We start from the raw sequence: 24,819 nt of genomic DNA, 5'->3' as shown, positions 1-24,819 counted from the left end.
TATTATTAGGGGTAATGCATATGATTGACAACAAGTATCTTGCGTCGAAATAGTCTCATATTGCGTCGAAATAGGCTAGGGTTGCGTCGGTTAAAACCGACGCCAAGTCTGACACACATGTCCTAAGCTTAACATTGCGTCGAAATAGGCTACGGTTGCGTCGGTTAAAACCGACGCCAAGTCTGACACACATGTCCTAAGCTTAACATTGCGTCGAAATAGGCTGGGGTTGCGTCGGTTAAAACCGACGCCAATTCTGACATACCTGAAAAATGCCGTCGGTTAAAAGCGACAGAATGTCAAGGAAAAAAAAAAAAAAAAAACAGAAATATAATTTTATAATACAATATCATAGCATACAAAATAAAACAAAGTCTAATTAATACAAAAAATAATTAATATATTTATTCCCTGTCATCATCTGTTAGCTCTTCGTCGGTATTGGCATGATTAACGAACCCGGTAGGCAACGCTAATGATTCAAGAAAGGGAGTCTCTTCCACGCCAACCCTTGTATGAAAATTTTCATTATCAAGAATTCGATCATCCAAGTTCGGCGTGTCATAATCATCAATAGCATCACTATCCTCTAATACGTCAAATAAATCTCTTGGCTGAGTTCGAACAACTACGTGCCAATCTTTTTCAATCGTGTCCTCCACGTAAAATGCCTGTAATGCTTGTGATGCTAGTATGAAAGGATCCTCTTTAAATCCCAATTGATTGAAATTCACCATAGTAAATCCATATTGATCAGTCTTCATTCCTCGTGGACTTTCACTATTAACCCATTCGCACTTAAATAACATCACAGCTCGACCCCTATCTCCTGCTTCAGTAGGACCACAATATTTGACCTCAAACATATCTACAACTCTGCCATAACAATTTACTTGCCCAATTGCTCCAGGAACATTTGCAGGTACAAAGACACCACAGTTTTGATTCTTATGCTTATCATCCACAGATTTTATACGAAATCTAAATCCATGAACAATGTGACTTTTGTATCTGCTCACAACCCTACTAGGATAATTAGCTAGCCAATGCAAGTCTTGAGATATCAATGTGTCATTAGCATCATATCTTGAATTCATCTGTAATAAGTATGAAGATAAATATTGACAAAATAACTATAAACATGTTATAATTAAAATGCAAAACAATAAATAAATAATATGATTATTATATCAACTCACATGTTGCTTGAACCATTCTGGAAATTCTTTCTTGCTTAGCTCTTTAATTTGTCGCATAGTTAACCTTTCTCGACGATATTTAGTTTTCAAGAATTCTTCATGTTGCCTACACAATTATGTCCAATTTAGATAATTATTTTTTCAAAGTTAAGAAAACCAATAAAACATTTCGACGTATGATTAAACATTCTTACCTTCTAAATGGGCTAACTTCATCACAATTATTTAGAATGTATCTATGGCACTGATCAAGAACATTTAGATTGAGCTCCACATTTTCTCCTGAACCCATATAACATCCTTTCGAGTCAAAAATTGATAACCCACCAGATACTCCACGTCCAATCCCATCTTCATTTCGGCCTCTACGGGTACGACGAGACTCAACGTCTCTAAGATACATGGAACAAAATGACAAGCACTCATCCACCAAATATGCTTCAGCAATAGAACCTTCAGGACGACCCTTATTACGAACATAGCGCTTCAGTGTTTGCAAATACCTACAATTATAAAACGAAATACAAATTATTATAATTATTAATTAAAGTTATGACTACAATTGTAAAAAAATTATAAAAATTTATTCATTACCGTTCAATTGGATACATCCATCTATATTGAACAGGGCCTGCAAGCGCTGCTTCATCTGCCAAGTGAACTGGGAGGTGCACCATTATATCAAAAAATGCAGGAGGGAATATTTTCTCAAGTTGACATAATGTCAAGGCAATTCTTGAATTCAGTTGCTTAAATCCTTCCTCAGACTCCTTCTTACTACATAACTGTCTGAAAATTGCACTCAACTCTAATAAAACCATAGTAACAGCTTTAGGCAAAACCGGGCGTATTGCAAGCGGGAGTAACTGCTGCATTAAAACATGGCAATCATGACTTTTCAACCCATGTATTTTTCGTTCATTCACGTGCACACATCGTGACAGATTTGATGAATATCCATCTGGGACCCGAATAGTAGACAATACTTTACAAAACGCAGTTTTTTCTTCTCTTTTCAATGTGAACAATGCTGGAGGTCGAAATGTTCTATTTCCTTCTCTACGTGGGTGTTGACTATGTCTTATGTTCAAGAATTCAAGATCTGCACGTGCCGCCAATCCATCTTTAGACTTTTCTATATCTAGCAATGTTCCTACCACACTGTCACATATATTCTTCTCGATATGCATAACATCAAGATTGTGTCTAATCAAGAGATGCCTCCAATAAGGTAGTTCATAAAAAATCGATTTCTTCTTCCACTGACTGTTACTACTTGTACTGCTCAAAGCTCTTCTTCTGCGTTGCCCAACTGAAGCATCCTTGTTTGGTTTTCCAAAAGTAAATCTCAATGTAGAAAGTTCTTCGAGACATTGTAAACCAGTCCACTGCCTTGGTGCAGTACGATGCTCTCGACGACCATTAAAAGTGATGGTTTGCCTTCGAAACCTATGATTATCTTCAAGAAATCGTCGATGCCCCATATAACAAATCTTGCGACTCGCTGGCAAGTAAATAGATTCTTTATCATGCATGCAATGTGGACAAGCTTTATAACCATGTGTACTCCATCCTGACAACATTCCATAAGCCGGAAAATCACTTATGGTCCATAACACGGCAGCCTTCATCGTAAAACTTTGGTTGGAAAACGCATCATAAGTGGGAATGCCCACCTCCCACAACTCATTCAGCTCGTCAATCAATGGACGCATGTATACATCAATCTCTTTACCAGGACTGCGCGGTCCTGGTATTAACAAAGACAATAACAAATTTGGTTGCTTCATGCACATCCAAGGTGGCAAATTATAAACAGAAAGCACCACAGGCCATGTGCTATGATCATTCCTCATTTTCCCAAAAGGATTAAATCCATCACTGGCTAACCCTAATCGGACATTTCGAATTTCTGACGCAAAATCCGGATATAAATTATCCAAATGCTTCCATGCGGGAGAATCTGAAGGATGTCTCATAAACTCATCCTTAGGACATTCAGTTGCATGCCATCTCATATGTTCAGCCATATGCTTCGACATAAAAAAGCGTTGCAATCGTGGTTTTAAAGGAAAATACCACATAACCTTAGCTGCGACCTTTTTCCTCGAGCTATCCTCTGCATTGGTAATTTTATATCTTGATTTACCACAAACTGAGCACACGGTCAAATCTGAAGTATCTTTCCAATAGATCATGCAATCATTGGGACATGCATCAATTTTCACATACGACAGCCCCAAGTCATTTATAAGTTTTTTTGCTTTATAACAGGATTCAGGCAAACAATCCCCTTCAGGCAACATTCTTTTAATTAACTCCAGTAAAGTGGTGAAGATCTCGTCAGGCATTCCCGCTAAACACTTGATCTGATACAATCTTACAACTGCTTCCAATTTCTTAAACTCCTTACAACCTGGCCACAAATCTTGATCTGCCTCTTCAAGCAACTTAAAAAAAGTCTGCACCTCTTCTGGACGCCCTTCCCCAATAGGGGGTTCAGTAGATGGCCCAACACCTTCTTCTGTTAATGGTTGGACAAATACATCATTAAGAAAATCATGCATGCCAATCACCTCATCTCCTGTTTCTTCTTCTCCAATTCCCACATTTTGCTCTCCAATGTTTTGCTCGCCATGATGTCGCCAACAAGCGTTTTTATAATCTTTATCCATATCATACAATATGAGATGTTCAACAATGGTGTTCCTAACAAAAGAATATCGATTACAACATCTTTTGCAAGGACATCTAAACTTATCAGGACCAACACCATTTGCAACTGCTTGATCCAAAAACAAATTAATTCCAGTTGTATACGCTTCAAAATTTCGGGGTATTGTCAACCAACTCTTGTCCATATTTTACCACTTTACGAAGGTAAAATATTATGTTGACACTAAGATGCCTACAATCTTTCAATCCCTATCATGTAGGCATAACTATCAAAATTTTCAATTTCTATCTTTCACCCCTCGAACTCTATCACGATTGCAATCTTTTAATTTTCAACACCTATTATAGTAAAAGCAAATTAAAATAACAACAAAAAGTTGTCAAAATTATGCTCATCTAATCCATTCTAATAAATAACAACCAAAAGTATCAAACTTATCAAAATAACAACAAATTCAAATAACAATTAGAGTGCAAAAAAAATTAATTAATATATTCTTATATTCCTAAATATTATAAGTTTAGGTTATATTCTTATATGAAAGGTTATATTCTTATATGAAAGGATATTCTTATATTATAAGTTTAGGTTATATTCTTATGAAAGGTTATATTCTTATATTTTTATATTCCTAAATATTATAAGTTTAGCTTATATTCTTATTAGAGTGCAAAAAAATAAAAAAAAAATAACATAATATATTATAATATTACTCAATATTATAAGTTTATGTTATATTTAATATTGTTAATTTAACATAAATGCATATAAATATTATTCATTCCATCTTCTCATAACAATTCAAATTATGTTCATCTAATCCATTCTAGTAAATAACAACAAAAAATTATCAAAATAACAACAAATTAAAATAACAATTAGAGTGCAAAAAAAAAAAAAAAATTAACATAATATATTCTTATATTACTCAATATTATAAGTTTATGTTATATTTAATATTGTTAATTTAACATAAATGCTTATAAATATTATTCATTCCATCTTCTCATACCAATTCAAATTATGTTCATCTAATCCATTCTAGTAAATAACAACAAAAAATTATCAAAATAACAACAAATTAAAATAACAATTAGAGTGCAAAAAAAAAAAAATTAACATATTGTATTCTTATATTACTCAATATTATAAGTTTATGTTATATTTAATATTGTTAATTTAACATAAATGCTTATAAATATTATTCATTCCATTTTCTCATAACAATTCAAATTATGTTCATCTAATCCATTCTAGTAAATAACAACAAAATATTATCAAAATAACACCAAATTAAAATAACACTTAGAGTGCAAAAAAAAAAATTAACATAATATATTCTTATATTACTCAATATTATAAGTTTATGTTATATTTAATATTGTTAATTTAACATAAATGCTTATAAATATTATTCATTCCATTTTCTCATAACAATTCAAATTATGTTCATCTAATTCATTCTAGTAAATAACAACAAAAAATTATCAAAATAACAACAAATTAAAATAACAATTAGAGTGACAAAATTAATTAATTCGACTAAATTTTTATTAATTTAACAAAAATAGTAGAATTTTATCTAATTGCTTAAATTATAATTTTTAAATAAATAAACTTGTGTATTATACAATTTAAAAATTAAAGAAGTTAGGGATACAAACCTGATTTGTTGAAGAATTTCGACGTCAACAATTCTTTATGTACTCAACCAACTCCAATAACTTTCCTACAAAAATAAATTGTAACTAAAAATTAAACAAGAAAAACTTACTGTTGTGAAAATAAAAATATTATAAGCAAGAAAAACTTACTGTTGTGAAGAGGAACAAATGAATTTTGAAAACCAAAGGAGAAAGCTGAAAGAGAGAACAGAGGAACAAATGAAGTTTGCAAACCAAAGGAGATAGCTGAAAGAGGAACACGGGAGACTTTGTAAAAATTGGAAGAACGAATAAGAAAAGTGCAAGAGAAGAAAAAGAAAACACGGGGGAGAGGGTATAAAGAGCAACAATGTGTCGCTTACAACCGACACTGGTTTTCAAAATATATGTCGCTCAAAACCGACGCAAGATTTAAAATATTAAAAACAAGAATTAGTGTCGCCTAGAAGCGACACTAATAGTTTATGTCGCTTAAAAGCGACACTATTTTATTTAAAGCGACGCCATTGCTTAAAAATATTAAAATATATGTCGATTATAAGCGACACTAAATTTTTACGTCGGTTTAAAAGCGACATAGAAATTTTATGACGCTTATAAGCGACACTAAATACGACGTCATCTTCACTGAGTGTCGCAAATCTCTTTTTCGCCACTATATAATATTAAAGCGACGCAAGAAGTGACACTATTAGGTCCTTTTGTAGTAGTGCTCCTCCAGTTCAACAAACTCAAGCAGCGCATGCGCAAGCTGCTGCTGCTGTTGGAACCCAGTATTTCCCAACAAGTACTAGTACTCGTCAGTTTCAAAACCATGCGCCAAATATGAATAATAGTACTGGGCTGCTGGGAAATGCTATTTTCAACCAAGCACTTCAAAGTCAGACACGGATGATGCAGCATATACTCGGTGGCGCTGGATTTGGTGATTCGTTTAATCAGGGTTTGGAGAATCAGGTACAGCTTATTCAACAAATAGCCAGTGGTGGCAGTGGATCCAATCCAGGTTTGGGAAATCAGGCACAGCTTATTCCACAAATAACCAGTGGCGGTGCATTTGGTGGTTCCTCTGGTCAGGGTCTAGGAGATCAGACACAGCTGATTCAACAAATACTCGGCGGCGGTGGATTTGGTGGCAATGGTTTCGGTGTTGATACGAATATTACTGATTTCGGAAGCAGCACTGCTGGTGCTAGTATTGATCTCTCGTCATTAGGATCCATTGACTTTTTTAGCGGTCTCGGCTTCTTTTGACGATTATAAATGTTATGTCTTTGTCTTGCAGCAAATAACAAGTCATTTTTTCTTAAAAGATAATAATCATTTCTTATTGTAATCGTACAAGCTGCAAAACTAGCTTGGTTCGATTCAATATTTGCACTGTATTATATATTTGTTACAAAATTGTTTTGTTTTCTGATTTGCCCATAGTTGTTAACAAATCGAAGCACGACAAAAGAAGAAAAATCCTATTATAAATTCTAAATCTTATACTGTTGATTTATTTAATATATTTGGAAGATTGTTGTGGATCTTTGTTTCAAATAGCTTTTTTTATAAAGGCGATCTTTAAATGAAAATTAAGATATTAAACGGTTTCCATTATAAAATTTGTACATTAAATATACATTATTTTCATAGGGGTAATGTGACATCCCACATCGCACAGGGGAGTGATCCTTAAATGTATATTCCCATCTCTACCTAGCACGAGGCCTTTTGGGAGCTCACTGGCTTCGGGTTCCGTTGGAACTCCGAAGTTAAGCGAGAAGAGGCTAGAGCAATCCCATGATGGGTGACCCACTGGGAAGTTGCTCGTGAGTTCCCAAAAACAAAACCGTGAGGGAATGGTAAGCCCAAAGCGGACAATATCGTGCTACGGTGGTGGAGCGGGTCCGGGAAGTGGTCCCCCCCCCGGCCCGGGATGTGACAATTTGGTATCAGAGCCAATCCCTGGCCGGAAGTGTGCCGACGAGGACGTCGGGCCCCTAGGGGGGGTGAATTGTCACATCCCGGGCCGGGGGGGGACCACTTCCCGGGCCCGCTCCACCACCGTAGCACGATATTGTCCGCTTTGGGCTTACCATTCCCTCACGGTTTTGTTTTTGGGAACTCACGAGCAACTTCCCAGTGGGTCACCCATCATGGGATTGCTCTAGCCTCTTCTCGCTTAACTTCGGAGTTCCAACAGAACCTGAAGCCAGTGAGCTCCCAAAAGGCCTCGTGCTAGGTAGAGATGGGAATATACATTTAAGGATCACTCCCCTGGGCGATGTGGGATGTCACAGGTAATGAGTTTATCACCGTTTCAATTTCTTAATCTTCATTTCGAAATCAGAGATCATTTAGTAATTGAAATGTATAGAACAAATCAACATTGTAGGTACCAAGTGATTTGATACGTTTAGATGATTAAATGATTTTTTATAGGAGTGATCTTCAAATGATGATTAAGAAATTGAATGGTTCTAAGTTTATATGCTCAAAATATGTTATAATAGGCAAATGGAGGGATATGTGCATCCCCTCACGGAGATGGAGACCTAGCAAACAAGTTGTATTGTCGTGTTCGTGTCATACCTGTTATCTTTACGGGTTTTTAAAAAGTGACCCGATAACGACCCAACTTGTTAACGATTCGTATCGTTTCACGTCGGATTAATGTGTCATGCAAAAATTCAATGTCTAAACCTTGCAAACAGCTCGTCCTCGTGTCATTTACATGTCATATCAGTTATCAAAATAGGTGATCCAATAACGATTTAATTTGTTAACATGTTCTAACGGGTATGCGAAAAAAATATAAAACATCTTGCATAGAGGTTTATGAAGATAGCACCCAGCAAGCATATATTTGGGCTCAATGTCAAGGTTTGAGCCAGACAAATTGACAGGCCCAAGTGAATCTGGGCCGCATCCCGGCAGACCCGGTGGGAAGCTAACGGCATGATGAACACAGAGTTATGGTCACCCGGCAGATGTCGTATATGAACTGGCTTGGCTCAAAGGCAGTATTTTCCCAGTCGCTTATCTGCCGTTGGCGCCTCTCTCTCTCTCTCTCTCTCTCTCTCTCTCTCATAAATACAACACAGAAGAAAGCAGAAAGAAAGAAGAAGAAATAAAAGTAGCAGCTGGCTGCTGGCTGCTGGCTCCTGGGCCAATCCTATACATATACATATAGGTAAAGCTTATTTTCTTCTTTCCCTATTTAATTTGTTCTCCGTGGCTGTACTCGCTGTTTAACGACGATATATCATATATGATGTTTAAAGGTACATAAATCTGATCTTCTGCCAAGTAGAATTTTTTCCTTCTTGATGCGTTGTTTGCCTGAGCTTTCGCGGGCTTGTAATTTTCCTGAGTCAAAGCATAATTTATTAGAAAATAATGATGATGTTTGAGTTTTCAATTTTCAAGGAAATTACACGTAGCGGATCGAATAAAATGTTCAATTTAATTTGTTTTAGTTGTAATGAATTTGAAGTGACGAAGTATACCCCTTCAAATTCAATGACATTGTTTTCGCATGTTTGGCAGGAAGGTAACCTTGTTTTTTGCTGATTTCCTCTAGCTGGGTGACTGAAATTGCTCTGGATTCAATTGGGTTCTTGCTCCTAAAGGAATAGGTTTGGTGGAATTGTATAGAGATGGGGAGCAATATAAGGGAAGAAATCATGATTTTGGATCTAAACCAAGAGCCTTTAGACCAACCACCTGATTCGGTGATCGGATTAGATAACATACTCAATGAGCTTGAAACTGCACATGGACGCATTGAAGAACGTATCAGACAACTAGAAGCAGTCACTTCCAGGGCTTCGCAGCGTCCGAGGTGGCGACAAGCTCAAATTTCCCCTCAAATTGTGAATATCACTGCCGGAGTTGTTGCTTCTGATACACAAAACGAACACAGTCAGAGTGGAGACGATGCTCTAGCTTCCCGAGAAACAGTGGAATCGGGCAAAACCAACAGAGGTGATAACATGCATTTGATAGCCAAGGCACTGGGGATGGATACACCTGTGAAAAAGGCAGAGCCTCATACTGGGAGCTTTTTTGATTGTAATATATGCTTGGACATGGCAAGAGATCCTATATTGACATGTTGCGGTCATCTGTTTTGTTGGCCATGCTTCTATCAGTTGTCATATGCGGATTCAAATGCAAAGGAATGCCCCGTGTGTGAAGGAGAAGTCACTGATACAAGTCTGATTCCAATTTACGGGAATGGGGATGGTAACTGTTCTCGCAAATCAAAGGAGTCTGTTTCAAAGGCCCCTCCTAGGCCCCCTGCACACAGGATTGAGGGTTTGAGGCAACAGCTCATTAGGTGGGGCCCATCTTCTACTTTGATTGAAGAAAGGATTCAGCAACTTAGCAACATAGTTGGTTCAATGAGGGAGAGAAGACGGTCACGGGATAGTTCCCGTGCCCAAATCATGGCTGAAAGAACTAGTTTCGTGCCCAGCCAGAATCATGCATCCCAGGCATCACCTGCCACTGAGGCGAGAAACCAAAACCAGCATGATTCCCTTCAAGTTTCAAGATTATTACTACAACGAGCTGCTTCAGTATCTTCCCTTTCGTCAGCTTTGAGTACTGCAATGGATTCGGCAGAAAGATTAGTCGAGGATCTCGAGGAATATAGTATTAGTCACCATGTGAGAAGAACCCATCATCAATCTTTACATATTGACAATGGAGATACATCTTCCAGCATTGCTGCAGTTATACAACCAGAAACTCTGACTTCTGATACTGCTGCTGAAATCAACTCTGATGCGCTCCCTTCTGCTTCCTTTATAAGAACTGAGACCGTTATTGTGGACCAGACAACAGAATCAGAAACAAATTTTGCATCGCTCCCCTCATCTTCTAGGAGAAGAACTAATCAAATAGATTTTGATTCAAACAATGCATATGCATCTGAACCTAGAAGAAGAAGGTTGAGATAAGCAAAAAGCTGTTTCCTGGAGATACAGATCAAAATAATACAAGGTTCCTAATCATTATACTGCAAACTTTTTTGTTTGCTGAAGGTATCAGAATTTTCTTCATATGGCTGTGTTTGGCAACCGTGTATGAAGTTCTGACTGCTGTTAAAAGCATTATTGAATTCATTCTGTAAATAGATACTGAAATTTGATGTATGGCATCTGGGCTATCAGTAAGAGCACCTTTTTGTCCTCTTTCCAAGAATTAAACTTTCCATGGAAGAATCTTTCGGTGTTGTCCACTTTCAAAGGATGTATTGAGGATTGTTTCTGGTGTTATGCCATGGCACAGGGTCCTTTCTGTACGCCAAAGAGCAGTCTATATTTGTAAGTCTTATAGATGCTCATTCTAGTTTCTATATCCTTGTACGTGCTTTATATCTTGGTAAATATATATGTACCACTACTAGCTTTTGAAACTTTCAGCTGCTAGTTCTTTTACCTGATATTTTCTTGCATTTTATTATGACAAGTCCAAAACTAATGGCTGGTTGAAGCATTTTTTGCTGACCAACTCTACTTTGGTTGAGTTTACTTGATCCTTCAATTATTCTGCAGTAAGTTACTCGTTACTAGGCACCATTAATCGTATTGTATTTTTTTGGTTGGATGATAAGTGTTAAGATAAGATCATTTTAGTTCTCACCATTTGGCACCCCAATCCTCTAAGCTTGGAAGTAGAAATAAATATAATACAATGACATTTTTCAATGCTAAACATTGACTTCTTGAAATACCTTTGACATGCAAGTGGTAAGAAGAAGATCAGGATTGCCAATTTTTTCAATTAGGTTTGTGTGGGATGTTGACATTTAGCTCTAAGGGGAAAGATTTCAGTTAGAACCTACTTCTAATGTCTTTTAAAATGGCAGAAATGTGACAAGATAGCAAAATCTTATCACTCAAAATGGAAATTTTATTTTTATGGAAACAGCTAGTGGTCGGTCACATCCCTTATGGTCTTGATTGTTGTTACGTTGGAAGTCTCTATCAGTAGGTGTCTAAGTTTTACTTTTTGTATGTATAATTTTCATAATACATATGAAAATACTCGGTCAATATTTGGTGCATGAGTTTGGGCTGCCAAACTCTGAATGTTCGATCCCTCCTTTGGAACAAAAGTTTACAATTTCTCATATTTTAGCCTCAAATGCTAGTAGATCCTGAGTGGTTTTTAATATTTGATGATCTGGCATCGGGTTTGTAGATTTCTCACTCTTTTATTTTATGACCTTATTCCTTGTTGATGCTGGAGTTAGTGTACCTTATTTTCTTCCTTCCATATTAGGGCATCCATCATCCATTTTGTTGTTTGACTCACCAGCTTCAGTTATGCGTATTGGTGATACATAAGATGCCATAATTACATTTATAGAACATCAAGTTTCTTTCTTTGTGCATGTCTGATACAGTGCATTGAGCAAATTGTGGTTTTCAGTGACCATGGTCAAGTATTTGTCCTTGGATATGCTAGTGATCACTTAAACAAATATCCTTGGATATGCTAGTGATCACTTAAACAAGTGTCAGATATTCACGGCTAAAAGCAGTCTATTTTTCTTGTTACAAGGAAAAGTCATTACCGTATCCTAGAATGAGAAATAAATGTTTCTGGCTAGAAAATGATCTCCTTCCACTTCCTTTCTCCTAGCAGTAGTTCTTTCTTAGATCACTGAAAGTAGTTATACAATGAAGAAGTTACACAATGGAAGCATCAACATGATTATGTAAGGATGAAAATGAAGAGGACTTAAAGAGAACGTCCATATCAATATTTATTGTGACATTTAATGAGGGTGCACCTTCTTTTCAATGAATTAGTCTGGCCTTTTGCTTATCTCTTGGTTGTTCAGTTCTCCTTAGATCTGTGTTGGTTTAGGTGTTTGCCTTAATCATGGCCTTGGACTCGATCATAGTTCTCCTTGTGGCATTCTTTGAAGGGATGTGGAAATAGAAGACAAAGAAGTTTAATGGAGTTGATATGGTTGGTATACAATCGGATTTTAAAGAGGTATTCTTTATATTTAAGATAGTCTCAGGTATCAGGTATGTTTCTCATTGACTACTAATCATGATGTTAACCTCTTATGTGAGCTTACCAGCCTTAAGTAAAGATATGGTAATTTGGAATCTGTTTTGGTTTCCGGATTCTCAGTTTAGCATATCTCAAGTTTCTTTTTCTTGTCATGTATTTGCTATCATTTGAATTGCAGCTGGTTATAATCGTAAGGGTTAAATTTGCCACTGAAAATTTTTAGGTTTCTGAAGTGGAATGATTTTATTTATAAAACACTAGGGTTTCTTCGGACAGAAATCTGCCATGGTCAGGTGTGGAGGTTTAATATGCAAAGCATGCCAGTGTTGGAAACCATGGTTAATTCTTCTCTGGTAAATAGATCTGCCATGGTCAGGTGTGGAGTTTTAATATGCAAAGCATTCCAGTGTTGGAAACCATGGTTAATTCTTCTCTGGTAAAGACATTTTTTGTGTGAACTTTAAATCATATAGAATTGAACCTGTAACGGTTAGTTTGATGTAACTATGCTCCATTAACCTCATTTGCGTACTAGTTTGCTATGTTACTCAAAGAATTGATTATTGCAAAATTCCGAAAAAGCTTTGGATGTTTCTCTTTCAGGAGTGTGATTGCTGCTGTTGAAATTGAAGGCGCGAACTACTGCAGCTGACTCAGATTAAGGTGCGATTGCATTGCATGTAATTGTGGGGCTGTGTTTTACATTTTTCAAGATTAATTAGGTTTGAATCAAGTTCATTCCTCTCAAAAGAGATGTATACAAGGTTGGTAGACAAATGCATAAAAGTCACGTGCAAAAGCCTAAATCTATCTGAGCCTAAACATATGAAGCAGATTTGTCAAGGTACTGGTTGAGGGAGGTGGCTATCGAACACATGTTCAACGCTTCCTCCTTCAATATTGGTACAAGATTATTATCTATACTAGCCTTCATGCACATGCTCACACGAGTGTAAAAGGTATTTTTTTGAATCACGACGTGCTACGCAAGACTTACACGTTTTAAATGTATTTATATGCGTAAATTGACAAAAGGAAAGTTAAATATTCGAAATAAATGAATAATCTTAAACCATGCTAGAAGAAACCCTTCATAAACCAACTAAAACAGTTGAATTCACATAATAAAATCGGTTTCTATTGAATTTATATTAAGAATAGGGAAAATAATTTTTAATAAACAATTGATTGAATCATATTATTGCTAGCTCATTATGAGGCTGAGCCCACCATTACCCCCTTATTGTAGATAATATCGTTCGTTCAAAAAAAAAAAAAAACAATCATTTAACAATTAATTTAATCACATTATTATCCGCATGCAAAATACTTTTTTTATAATCAACATTACACGTCTCTTAAAATGTTTTAAACGTGTTTAAAAATAGAAAAAAATAATATTTAATAAAAAAATAATTGAATTACATTATTGCAAGCTTATTGTGAGTAACTAATTATTAAAAAGAATGTACAAAAGAAATTAGTTATTAAAAAAACACTGTTAAAATGACGAAAATATCCCTACCACATTTGACGCATTATTTTGGGTTGCTTTTGAAGTTTTTTGTTTGAGGTGCATTTTGGTCCAATTTTTTTTTGTGAAGCTTGTGACACCAAAAAACACTATTCATTGGACGACAAAAATTCCCCTGCATTATGATGGATGCCTTTTGAAGTTTTTTCTCTTGAGGGCATTTTTGTCCAAATCTTTTTGTTGAAGCTTGATGACACCAAAAACACTATTCATCTTTTATGTTGACTTTATACATAGAAGATAACTTTTTCCTAAGCATCCGCGGCCACGAATTAATTAACTGTTATTACCTTTGGAAAGCAAATTTGGGGATTTTTTTTTTGACTTTTGATTGGGATTTTGTAGTTGAATAAGGGACATATTCTTCACTTTCTTCATGTTACGTCTGGTTGATTGATGCTCAGTTTGAACTCCTATCTAGTTTAACTCATTTGAAAGGATTAACAGACTAATATGTCTAGGACATTCAGTACTATGGTCTGGTGGTATTCATCTTCACTTAAAAGTAAGAGGTCTTAGGTTCGAATATCGTGGATGACAAATAATAAATTCGATACCAAATTAGGCTGCTTATTGTGTGGTTTAGCTGAACGTGCTTTCCTCTTAATGTGAAAGATATCAATGGACTGAAAAAAAGAATATATATGTGTGTATATATATATATATATATATATATGTATGTATATTTTCGTAATATTTATCCTTTCTCTTGCTTATGAACTAATAATCTTCGATTAAATTACTCGAGCTCAATAAATACGGCTAAAGCAATCAAGTTTGTTTACTAAATATTGAATAAGGCGTCAATACGTACTTAAATGTTACTGGATAATTGTCCACACACGTTTTTGAATGTAAGCCGTTAATAGGAGATTGTGAGACCTATATTTATTAACGGATGACAGTTACCCATCATCAAGTAGTAGTAGGTGGGTCGGATTATGATGCATGCAATGATTCTGATAATTCCGATGGGGGGCTGACTGCCAGACAAATCGACAATGATTATCATTCCTTGATAGAATTGCATTGCTTTGCGCAACTCCTGTCCTCCAATCTTTATTCATTAATCATTTCTTCCCTCCTTTTCATTTTCTTCGTGTTTATGTATAACTATAAACGATGCAGAAAAGTCTATGAATATGGAGTCGGTTTCAGAATTATCTAAACCGACCAAAAAATATTTATATTATTTTATGTAATAGCAACATTCCAAATTCTATGAAATTCAATCTTGACAAGTGACCAGACTCTACCAAGCATTCCTACCGGACCCAATGGATAAGATTTGTCTCCTTGATTTCAAATTATTGTATAAACATATCTCATTAAGCCAGCTACAAAACAAAAAAAATATCACGAATTTCAAAGTCTGGTTTGTCAGGAAATAGAATGAGTGCATGCATCGAAGCAGCCAAATGTTTTGTCCTACCGACGAACAATGGAGGGTGGCAAATAACCCCTTCAATATATGAACACGACGGAAGATGGGTGAGTGAAGTTTTCCTTTTATTTTCGTTATTTTTCATCTCTTGGGTTACCTGTTACTCCAACAAGCAGTTATCTATAATTACCGTATCCAATAGACTAACAGGTTTTTTCGGGAACATCCGATAAACATCCGATAAAATTAGAAGAAGTCAAAATGTAAATAGTAATTAAAAAAAAGGAGAGAAATTAAGGAATTGAATTGGTGGATGAGAAGTTAATGAGATGTAATGATGGAGGTTGAGTGACCATACATCATGAGGCATGCGGGCGTTGTGAAAGTTGATTTTGAGCTTTGTTGGGTTTGACTTCCTCTTTCCCACCCAACTCTCAAAGAAACTCCATCTTCAAGTCTCAACCCCACAACACATCATCGTCATCATATTTCAATTCAATTGGGTTTTCAGTGGCCACCCCAGCCTTTGATTACTCTCTCTCTCTCTTTCTCTCTCTCTCCTCATTAATTTTAAGCCTTTCAATACCAAAGTTATTACTTAATAGACGTGTAATTGTAAAAATTACTTTTAGGACTAAATCCAATCACCCTAGCTTTTTATCTGATCTTCATCTAGTTAGGGCAATGTGTCCATTGTTTTACGGTTGAATTATTGTTCACTAAATTAAAGTTGAGTAAATTATCATTTTACCTCTGAACTAACACTTCAATTCGAAAGGACCCCTAAACTATTTTTTTTTTTTTTGATAAATTAAAGGCTTAAACTTTTTAAAACTATAAATTGACCCATGCCATTATATTTCATCCAATTTGCATTTAACATGTCATCATGTCAACAATATGCACCAATAAAAATACACCATGTGGAAATTAATGAAAGAAATTAAACTACATATATATTTAAAAAGAAGAATAAAAACAAAGGGAGACCGTTAATACCACAGTTGGAAAAAAAATAACAAAGATGAAGGCGTGCAGGGATCCGAACCCATGCAGAAATGAAAAAATAAAAACGCTTGATAACTCTGCTAAGCGCAACTTTGCTTAATACTCCTGCGTTTTATTAATGTACTACTTTCATAATGTGCGATCGCACACTCTCAGAGTCCGTCCTGCTGTCTTTCTACTAACCGAGTTGTGGACTTGACGATTAATTATGCATGATAGTGACATGGATGCATCATGTGATCGGTAATCTTCCTATGAATTTTGCCATCGATGAGATGCAAACTTTATATGCGTTTAATGGTAAGAAATTGTTCAGAATGTAGCAATACGATTGACAATAGAAATTATTTACGTACATATATTTGCAGGAGCGCAACAAAAGGCAGCAAATTAAAGGTTTGTTTGGTAATTTTATGGATCTAATTTTTTGTTTTTGAAAACTGATGAATTAGCTAAATTATTTAATATAATTAATACTCATTAATTTTAAAAATAAAAAATGAGATCCAAATAAGATAACAAACAACCCCTAGCCGGCAATTAGTGGAGACGAGAAGGATTAATGTGAATGGACAACAGCGACTGGGAGACCGCCGACTTACCAACCAACCAACCAAACCAACTAATTAACTAGCACACTTTTCTCCTCTGGAGGGGACACACTATACACTACACACGACACAAAACCAAGACGTGCAAGTATATTGTTGGCTCCTGCCTCTGCCTCTCGCTGGCTTCATCATGACAATCTCAAAACTAAGTTTGAATCGTTTTCATTTGGTTAGTTAATTGGAAAATTAATAGATGAAGATAGAGACGATAATTTGGTCCGTCAAATCCAATCTCTGCAGGTAATAGATTCGAACGACTCGTTTTCGAGAATTAAATTTTGGGTATTTTACGATTATGGATAATACTTTCCGGATTCGATTATGGTTATTGGGGTGTCCATCCGGAACCCATACCCAAAACTAAACTGTTTTCATTTTCTAATAAAAAACACAAATATTAGCATATGGAGAAACGATTTATCAATAATCATGCATCATTAAATATGAACGCTTGTGCTAGTAATTATATGCATTATATCATTAATAGTATAAATTATGGGAACTGTTATTAGCATTCTAAAAATCTCAATTTACACTTCTCACATGTGTATTTTTCATTCTAATAATAGAAAGTTTGAAGTGCACAATGAGATTTTTGGAGTGCCGATAACAATTCCCTAAATTATATGGTTATTGATTATCAATAGTATAAATATTTTCTTGTTAATATAAATATTTAATATTATTTGTTATATGCATTATCAGTTTTATTAATAATAGTACTCTCTTTAATCTCGTTTTTATTTAAAATTCACTATCCAATTAATAATATAACTAAATATAAAAATACCATAATGGGGAAAACCATTATCGATAGGAAATCCGTTATCCGATGAATTCGGTTACTGAAAAAACTCATTTGGAGATTCTACGATTTTAGATTCAAAGAAAATAAACAGATTCAGATATGGAGGTGGCACATCCAAACTCAATTCGCCGATTGCCATTCCTAAGTTTACCTCAATCCTCATTCCTCACTCAGTCGCTTAGCAGGCGACTTGGTGCCTTGTAGCATTTTCAAACGGCTAGGAAATTTGTTGATGCAAATATGTATATTTGATGGATCATATGGTATTTTGCCAATCTATTTGCTTAGTTAAAATATGTATCATTTCAATGAAAGTAATGCTAGAGAAACCACAATTTATAGATTATAATTAAATGTGTAATGCTATGGTGATCAACTATTTAAACCAAATTTTGTAAACCATGTGATGTGGTTCTTGATGATTGGATTTATTACTTGAGTACTAACAAATATGCTTATTTTCTATTAGTGACACATCACATGGTTTGCAAATTTTCTCTAAAAAATTGGTCTATCTAGCATTATTCTAACTAAATTATCTATTTAAGAAAGGTAGGGTTCGCAATACATGTAAGTCACATTTTTATTAGAGAAATATTTTAGATGTGGTCACTCCATAACACACTACTAGAAATTATCATTTGGCCAACAAACTAAATTTTGTGAGATTATAACTTTGCTTGAGGAAAAAAAAAAAAAAAATTGGTCATCAAATTTGATTTTTTTTTTTTTCAAAGACTTTAGGCAACAAAACGCTAGTATTTGTTGAATATATATTATTTTGACGGGATACGCAGTCTACGAAACTCATTTTCACGATCCAACTGTCAAACTTCTCTGAATATAATACGAGATTGCATACCCGAAAAACCACAAAAACAAACTTTTAAGGATTAAGTAACGAGATGAAAGGTTAGACGGTTACAAACGTACCATCATGATTTAACGGCTATATCGCCTTTGATTTCAATTATTTTTTATCAAGCAATGGTACTAAATCTGTCAGGCAAACTTTCAAATCCACCCACCCCCCCGCCCCCACCAAAATTGTTTTTCCAAAAAATAAAATTCTCCCCTAAATTAAAGGGTTTGCATGACGAAATATTGTAAAATTCGTCGAGTAAAGTAGTTTCCCACCATTTTTTTGCCAAAAATTAAACTTAGCGGACATTTCTATGCAATCTTTGCCCGACGAATTGGTCATTTTTCCCAACAAAAAAACAAATTCATAGTACACGTGTCACTTTTTTTACATTTGCCCGACGAATGAGTTTGTCAGGCAAGACCCTGATGCTTTATAATAGGGTCGAGAGTTGACTTTTGAATTAAGATAGAGTTTTATTTATTTTTATTTTTTTTTATGCCAAAAGGTAGAAACTTTATTGGAACTAAATACGAACGGTTACATTTGCATATTCTGCTAAAATATTAAAAAGAAACTCTGGATCTAACTCATTCCAGCAAAATCTCCAGTCATGCTTAACAACACCGCCACCGAATAAGCTACACGATTGCATTGCCTAGGGGTAAAGCAGAACCTCACCAACTAGAACAAGCTCGCCATCCTCCAAATATCTTGGAGATAGATATCAAGAGTCACATCAGCCGTGATCTCCTTGTTAAGCATTTGAATCAATCATTTTGAGTCCGATTCCACCACCAATCTAACATTGGGTTCCATAGCATCACTTCCAATAACCATCTCCATCCCCTGCCTAATCTCCTCCGCCATAATTGAAGCCGCAAACCTCACACCACCCATCCCTCTCGCAAGCTTAGGAATCCCCGCAAAGTCACGGAGCACCCATCCCACCCCACCCACCCTTGTATCTTTCCGCCAGGCAGCATCACAATTCAACTTCAACATGCCAAAGATAGGTTTCTCCCAATGAAACCCCTCCCTCCCAACCCCCTCCGCAGAAGGACCCCCCACCCCTGACTCCCTATCCTTTTGTTGTTCCCTCCTTCCACTACCGCAGCCTCCCTAAACTCTTCCACTTGCTGCCTTCATAACTCCACTGCAATATGTGGTAGGATTCGGGTCCCATTGAATACAACTTCATTCCTACAGTTCCAAATTCGCCAGAAGCCAAACACAAAGTCATTAGTTTTGATGGACCTTAGGTGCTTTTATACTTTGTTTTTAATCGTAGCAAATCCAATCTCTTCTCTTAAGATTTTGATAAATTTAATTTCTCACTTCTTACGATGTACTTCACAACCCTATATGTAGTGGTTGTGATTTAAGTATATCACTACCACCACTTCTACCACCATATCCCCACCATTACCTTTTCACCATCTCCATCACCCCTGCTGCTATCACTTGCACCATTACCTTAAATTTGGTCAACGTAAGATTCGACGGTATACAAACCAAAAAATGAAAATAAATTATTTATACATGACTTATTGTTTGTTTAGTATCTTATAATTCTATTTTATTAGAAGTTTTTTGTTTGTGAATATTAAACTCATAATTGTATATCATGATGGCAAATCTTAGAATCATCATGAATGCAATAGATTATCACAATCAATACGCATTCCAAAAAACAAAGTTTCATTTAAAGATTCTAAATGTGCATTCATAAGATGTCCCTCATGCATATCACGTAATTTAAGCAAAGTGATTGGCAAGATTAGCAAGGCACTCGTCCTAAATGTTTGATTTCGGATGTAATTAGGGTGAAAACATTCATGATCACGATCACCTGCAAACAATCCGATGTGCTCACTTTTTACAATTAAAAGCTCGCATTTGTTAAATGTGGTTTAATATACTAGCGGATAAGGTGTTGGGCTTTTACTCATGTATTCTGAGTTCGAAACTCTCTCTCCACTTAAAAGCTCGCCTTCTTAGTTCGAAACTCCCCCTCCACTTAAAAGCTCGCCTTTTGTTTTTTGTTTAATTCCTATTTAAGATTAATTATTTGATTAGATACCTTTTCTTTTCAGGTTAACCTTTTTCATCTTATGATTAATTATGTTTGCTCATTTCGTTTATCTTGTAAGATAATAATATGTGATTAGATGTATGTTGTTGTCTTCCGAGAAATTTTTTATTGTAATCGGAACACGAGTGATACACCACTTGTGTTTTTATATAAGTGGTGTGAAATTGTATTTTTTAAGTTATTAACTTTATAACACAAATATATCATCATTTATATAATGATATGTCGTATATCACTCCGTGTTCTTATCACACTGAAAAATCACTCATTCTTCCGCCGGTCTAATGTTTTAGGAGGCCTTATGTTTCTTCCTTCTTCCTTTCACGTGTGTTTGTCAACAAACCTGAGTAGTAAGGTTTGTCGGTCAAACTGGTTCCCACAAACAACCTCAATTATTATTATAACAATAATAATAAATTAATTAATAATTCACAAAAATCAGAAATTCAGAAAAGAAAGAGCAGTGTTTGGTTGAGTCTGCCGTTATATATAAAAAGAGTCTTTTTCTCTGGAGACTAGAGCTTTAATTTGCTGAAGGTTCATGGAGCTTTGTTTGAGCTTAGGAGATCATGAGGCTCTTGCAGAGCCATCTGATCAGACCACCACCACCAAAAAGACAGGGTTTTGCATGAACTTATCAATCGGTCCAAGCTGTGCAGCTGCTACTCCTCCTCCTCCTCCTCCTCCTAGAGATGAAGAAGCAGATAAAAAACAAGATGATGATCATCATCATCATCATATCCATGTAGATGATCATACACCACTTCAACTTGATCTTCTCCCTTGGCCTACTTCTTCTTGTAATCAGATTCAAAACGGTGAGTTCGAGTTTCATTTAATTCATTAATTACCATTTCAATTAATTAACTTTTTTGTTTTAGGGTTTAATCAATTACGTTTCTGGGTATTAATTAATGGCATAAATAGCTGGTATGCTGTCCATGAACGTGATCAACAAAGCTCAGGAAGTGGTGGCTGCTGCGTCGTCATCGCATACAAACAGTGGTTCGTCGTCGTTTCATATCATGGATATCGGCTTATGCAGCAATAATAATCACAGAAAGGGCAGTGCTGGTGATGGTCTGAATAACAATTACCACAACGTCTACAACTACAAGAGGAGGGCTCACTCCGCAGAAGGACAAGGCGATGATGAGGGAGAAAGGGCATATAATTCCAGGGTGGGCAGTGATGATGAGGAGGATGACATCATCAATGGTAACGCTAACACCTGTAGAAAGAAGCTCAGGCTCTCCAAGGAACAATCTGCTTTTCTTGAAGAAAGCTTCAAAGAACACCATACTCTCAACCCTGTAAGTGTAAATTTTTAATTATATAACGAAGGACACAAAAGGTACCAAAATGTTCTCTTATCGGACTATTTCTCTTTGTTTCGCATCATGAATGAGGACCACAATAACTAGGTATATTTTCGCCCGAAACATATAAATTACATATATATACATAGATGTAATTTATTTATGATAGTAATTAATGGTGCAGAAGCAAAAGCTAGCACTGGCGAAACAGCTTAATCTTCGTCCAAGACAAGTAGAAGTTTGGTTTCAGAATAGAAGAGCAAGGTATACATCTAATCTAGCTGTATCCTATATGCATCTGTCTGTGTATATGTACGTAGAAATCTAATTACCTAAATGGGAGTTCTTATTGACACTTCAAATTGATGATCCCTGCACTTCAACTTTATGAAAACGCAAACAAAATAAATTTATACAAGTGAAAGATAACCCTTTTAGGAGTGGCGATAACTCTTGGCTAATTTAAGAGTTTACCTTCTTTAATTTTGATCTTTTTGACAAAGTCAATTAGTATTCGAAAAATATTGTGACTTGAATAATGGATGATATTGATGTGAATTAATTAAGTGCAGGACAAAGTTGAAGCAAACGGAGGTGGACTGTGAGTTCCTGAAGAGATGTTGTGAGACACTGACGGAAGAGAACAGAAGGCTAAACAAAGAGCTACAGGAGTTGAGGGCTTTGAAGGCTACTCATCACTCAAACCCGTTCTACATGCAATCACCAGCCACCACCCTCACCCTGTGTCCTTCTTGCGAGCGCACAGCTACCACCTCTAACGCCGCCATCAACACCACCAACAATACTTATAACAATAATAATAATAAAGTTATGTCAATTAGTACTACAAAAGTTCAAGCAGCTAAGTTTCCTCTCAACAGACCCAGCTTCTATCCGTTTTTTCAACCCAAATCCCATCCCTCTTCCGCAGCTTCGTGAATTAAGACACTCCCAGATATTTATTTATTATACAGCTTCCTTCCAAATAGTTTACATTTATTAGGTGGGCGTGTACATATATAAATGTATATAGAAAGAAAGAATAAGCATTACGATAGTAAACTGTGTTTCTTTTCATTTTTTTTTTTTTTTTTTTTTGCTTTTTCTCCCTCATTTTCCCCTTTCTGAAGGCCCAACTGTTTATTTTGTTTTCCATTTTTCTATTGATAGAGAAATAGAATCAAGAAGGAATTATGGTTAAAAATTTCAAGAAATTAAGGAAATATTTGTGTGTATTAATAAACAAGAAGGGATGTGTTATTCACATATCTTATTTTACTTCTCTCACACCCTTGATAATTTCTGTCCGTTGATCTTCTTCGATTCATCCTATCCAACAGTCGAAAATTAAAAAGGTGTGAAAAGTAAAATGGGGTGTGTGGATATCACACCCCAACAAGAATTGTTGGATTTTGATTTGGCATGCATGCTTTGAAAGGTTTTCTTTTGGGATTTGATGATTTCATTTCATGAATAGAAAAATTCTAGAGGCCGGTGTTGCATCAATTAGTATGATATATCATCGGCATGCATATTCCTAGTACTACTTGATGGAAATTGGAAAGTAGTAGTAGTTGGGAGATGAGAGATGGGAGATGGGAGATGGGAGATGGGCGTTTTCCCAGCCTATAAAACAAAGCTGTCATTGTGGGGACAAGGGACAAGAGTCGGAAGACAATATATTGGGTTAGTGTTTGGATTAATATATCATCATATCAACATACTCTAATTCATCCTTGGCTTTTGAATGAAGCAAGTGTGAATCTGTGATTGGGTAGAAAGATTGGTTTATGTATGCATGCATGCGTTGGCTCTCCATGTCCAATGGTATGCATGGTGTGGGAGGTCACATAACACATGCATGTGACATGCATGAAACAAGAAACAGATGCAAGACTGCGATAGGAGCATGCATAATCATGCATGTTTAAAGTATAAAAGTATGAGACCGACCATGGACCCATCTCCGACGTCCTTATTGGCAAATAGGGAGGAATTAATTATAAGACAAAGTTAATCACGCAAAGCTTCCACGAAATTCACGTAAAACAAGACAAATACCTACTATACTACTTTTTGACATTTCAAAAGATACGGATAAGAACAATGTCCTACTATTTTATATGTGGTTGTAGGAAATCCTTAATCCTGGGTAAAGAGTCCTACACCTTTTCAAGCTTCAACCAATTGAGAGTTTAACTTCCTTTTGAATCAACTGCTAGTTTCTAGTCTTGTCTTCTAATGATTCCTCTCCCTTTTTTTGGGTGCACATTGTAAAATGAATTTAAATTTTGAGATTTATATATATCCACTACACAAATTTTTAAATTTAAATTCATCTAACAGTGATAAATAGAGTGGTGAGCAAACATATTCTTTTTTTTTCATTCATTTACAACTCTCATTTTTCATAGAAGAAGTGAGAACTAGTAACTAGACACCAACTTTTTCATTCTACATATATTTCTTTATTTTGGTTATCAAATTGAATATATTAAATGAAAACAATAGACAAAATTAAACAAGGATATGTAGGAGGAAAAAAATAATGTGTGACTATCATTTCCCTTTACTATCAAGTCTCGTTAGGAGATACTTAGTCATTCTCCTTCTAAAAGTAAGTTCAGAA

The 24,819-nt window shown here is 35.5% G+C and overlaps 3 protein-coding genes across 5 annotated transcripts; 2 read left to right on the top strand and 1 right to left on the bottom strand.

The window, feature by feature from the left end:
* Positions 1-404: 404 nt before the first annotated feature.
* Positions 405-4,060, bottom strand: LOC137748115 (uncharacterized). Its single transcript, XM_068488200.1, has 4 exons — positions 1,794-4,060; positions 1,394-1,702; positions 1,200-1,305; positions 405-1,097 (listed from the first exon to the last, which is right to left on the bottom strand). Exons 1-4 carry the CDS (start codon positions 4,058-4,060, stop codon positions 405-407), a joined length of 3,375 nt encoding a protein of 1,124 aa, XP_068344301.1.
* A 4,522-nt stretch (positions 4,061-8,582) lies between these two features.
* On the top strand, positions 8,583-13,667 carry LOC137747620 (uncharacterized). Of its 3 annotated transcripts, XR_011069983.1 has the most exons (4): positions 8,583-8,721; positions 9,078-10,861; positions 12,863-13,005; positions 13,173-13,667. XR_011069983.1 is itself a non-coding variant. In XM_068487761.1 (2 exons), the coding sequence occupies exon 2, from the start codon at positions 9,188-9,190 to the stop codon at positions 10,493-10,495; it is 1,308 nt and encodes a 435-aa protein (XP_068343862.1). In that variant the 5' UTR covers positions 8,583-8,721; positions 9,078-9,187; the 3' UTR covers positions 10,496-13,667. The 3 variants fall into 3 exon arrangements, 1 of the variants encoding a protein (XP_068343862.1); XR_011069982.1 differs by having other exon boundaries at positions 9,078-13,005; XM_068487761.1 differs by having other exon boundaries at positions 9,078-13,667.
* A 7,655-nt stretch (positions 13,668-21,322) lies between these two features.
* LOC137747497 (homeobox-leucine zipper protein HOX11-like) lies at positions 21,323-23,256 on the top strand. Its single transcript, XM_068487619.1, has 4 exons — positions 21,323-21,689; positions 21,799-22,184; positions 22,375-22,454; positions 22,763-23,256. Exons 1-4 carry the CDS (start codon positions 21,413-21,415, stop codon positions 23,127-23,129), a joined length of 1,110 nt encoding a protein of 369 aa, XP_068343720.1. The 5' UTR covers positions 21,323-21,412; the 3' UTR covers positions 23,130-23,256.
* Positions 23,257-24,819: the final 1,563 nt, after the last annotated feature.

This window comes from Pyrus communis, chromosome 10 (genome assembly GCF_963583255.1).
Source record: "Pyrus communis chromosome 10, drPyrComm1.1, whole genome shotgun sequence".
Lineage (NCBI taxonomy): Eukaryota > Viridiplantae > Streptophyta > Magnoliopsida > Rosales > Rosaceae > Pyrus > Pyrus communis.
Note: the sequence above shows the minus strand (reverse complement) of the source record. Positions and strands in the feature narration are given on the sequence as shown.